General features: G+C 31.2%; 1 protein-coding gene across 1 annotated transcript in view; it reads right to left on the bottom strand.

Annotated features, from left to right (window-relative positions):
* Nucleotides 1-2,205, bottom strand: part of LOC106476909 (carboxypeptidase B-like) — a gene marked incomplete at its 5' end in the record, with an annotated part of 13,395 nt that extends 11,190 nt beyond the window's left edge. The window contains one exon of the mRNA XM_022380643.1: nucleotides 2,120-2,205. Within this exon, the coding sequence (XP_022236351.1) occupies nucleotides 2,120-2,205 (86 nt within the window). The remainder of the gene's footprint in view (nucleotides 1-2,119) is intronic.
* Nucleotides 2,206-2,509: the final 304 nt, after the last annotated feature.

Genomic DNA, 2,509 nt, shown 5'->3' with positions numbered 1-2,509 from the left:
CCGATAATTCACGAAGGTTCGAGAGAAGGAGTGGCGTGATACTAGTCACGTGACCTCGCTGACGCAACAATATATATTATACCTTTAAGTTTGAATTTTCATGTGTATTATGATTTATACATTTGTTTTTATACTTATCATTTTTATAGAGTTTTGGACTTTATGATATTTTTATAAAGAAATTATATTTTGTACTTTTTAATTTAATTTGTTTGTGTTTATATTATTTTTAGTATAGAATATTGTGTGATATTTCTTATTTATTTGTCCACCAGTGGGTCAGTGGTAAATATACAGACTTACAATGCTAAAATCAGGGATTTGATTCCCACAGTGGATACAGCACTTAGCCCAATGTGACTTTGCTTTAAAATAAATAGAATTATGTACTTATTTGATTAACAGTAAAGGACGTTTTTTATACACATGTATATATCATTTCATGTATTTTAATTTGTGATTTTTTCAGTATCTATCTGTACATCTTTCAAAAGACTTTGTGAATGTGTGTGCATTTTATAACGTTTTTTGTAGTTTTTGTATTTAATAATGTGATTAATATAATTTATGAAGGGTTTATTCCTTTTGACATATTGTTGTTGGTTTTTAAATGGTTCACTTTATTTTGTGTTTAATGTCAAAGGATCTTATATTTTTGACACTGGTTTGTTTTATTTTGTGTTTTTGGTTTTAGTGTAAAGAGTTGTTTTATGTAGTTTTTATTTCTTAACAACCTTAAAGGGTTTATATTATGTCATATTGATGTCTAAATGGTGCATTTTACTTAGTATTTTCTATGTTACATTGAGGGGTATTTATTTATTTTTTGTTGTAGTTTTTCTTTTGATATTGCAAGTTCGTTTTTTTTATTGTGTGTGTGCGTGTGTGTGTGTGTGTGTGTGGGGGGTAATGTTATGTTTCCTGTTTCACTTTTGACTGATGTTGTGTAAGTGCACTGCAGTTGTGAGAGTAAGTTTCACCAATTTATTGACCAATGAATGAGATATTTAATTTGGTTTTAAAGTTTTTAAGTTAGTGATATCATGAAAGCAAAGTAGATAGAAAAGGATGGGGTAGCAGGTATACTATTTGTTTCATATCGTTTATTCAATACAAAATTTTTCAATATTTCCTTACCTATTGTGTGTTCAAGTCTACAAGTTTTACAACAATGTAAACCATCTTTAAGATACTGGTAGGGTTGGTGTTCAAGTATACAAGTTTGACAACAGTGTAAACCATCTTTAAGATACTGGTAGGGTTGGTGTTCAAGTCTACAAGTTTGACAACAGTGTAAACCCGTCTTTAAGATACTGGTAGGTTAGTATTCAAGACTACAAGTCTGACAACAATGGAAACGATCTTTAAGATATTGGTAGGGTTGGTGTTCAAGCCTACATGTTTGACAACAGTGTAAACCATCTGTAAGATACTGGTAGGATTGGTGTTCGAGCCTACAAGTTTGTCAACAGTGTAAACCATCGTTCAGATGCTGTTAGGGTTGGTGTTCAAGTCTACATTCGACTCTAAAATATAATTTTATTTACATTCATGAGATTTTTATCATGCTAGAATCGTGATCATTTTGAGCAACACTAGTGATTCGATCCATTGGACTATGAAACTGATTATATGTAAGCCATAAAAAAAATTAATTTGTGAATAAATAGTGAGGTATCTGTGAATTTACAAATCTTGCTACATAAGAATTGGGTGTCGGTTAATCCTAGATAATGAATTATATCTTAGCTGTAGTAGGCCTGGTAGAAGTGAAGTTTCAGATATCTGTTTTATTGGAATGAGAAACCTAGTGCAAGTATTCACGTGTTGCTCGTAGCACCACAAGTCACTTACGGTGACTCATAAGTACATGAGCACCTACAAATCATTTTTATAAAGTGTGATTAACCCTACATAGAAGTGTTGCTATACATATGTCTTAATGGGCTATAAATGAAGAGAATACTTACTTTAGTATGACTCTATTTGTAACCGTCAGGATTCTCAAGTGGTAACGTATTTGCACGTGGTAATGGATAACATTCAAATGTATCAACCAGCATAATCACATCTTCTTATACACATTTATTTATGAGTTATAAGTAAAGAAAATACTTACTTTAGTATGGCTATACTCGTAACCATCAGGATTCGCACATGGCATTATGTACCATTCAAATGTATCAACCAGCATAATCACGTCTTCTTATACACATTTATTTATGAGTTATAAGTAAAGAAAATACTTACTTTAGTATGGCTATACTCGTAACCATCAGGATTCGCACATGGCATTATGTACCATTCAAATGTATCAACCAGCATAATCACGTCTTCTTATACACATTTATTTATGAGTTATAAGTAAAGAAAATACTTACTTTAGTATGGCTATACTCGTAACCATCAGGATTCGCACATGGTATTATGTACCATTCAAATGTATCAACCAGCATAATCACGTCTTCTTATACACATTTATTTATGAGTTATAAGTAAAGAAAATACT

Source organism: Limulus polyphemus, unplaced genomic scaffold (assembly GCF_000517525.1).
Source record: "Limulus polyphemus unplaced genomic scaffold, Limulus_polyphemus-2.1.2 Scaffold12044, whole genome shotgun sequence".
NCBI lineage: Eukaryota > Metazoa > Arthropoda > Merostomata > Xiphosura > Limulidae > Limulus > Limulus polyphemus.
The sequence above is the reverse complement of the archived record's forward strand: the minus strand, read 5'-3'. Positions and strand labels throughout refer to the sequence as shown.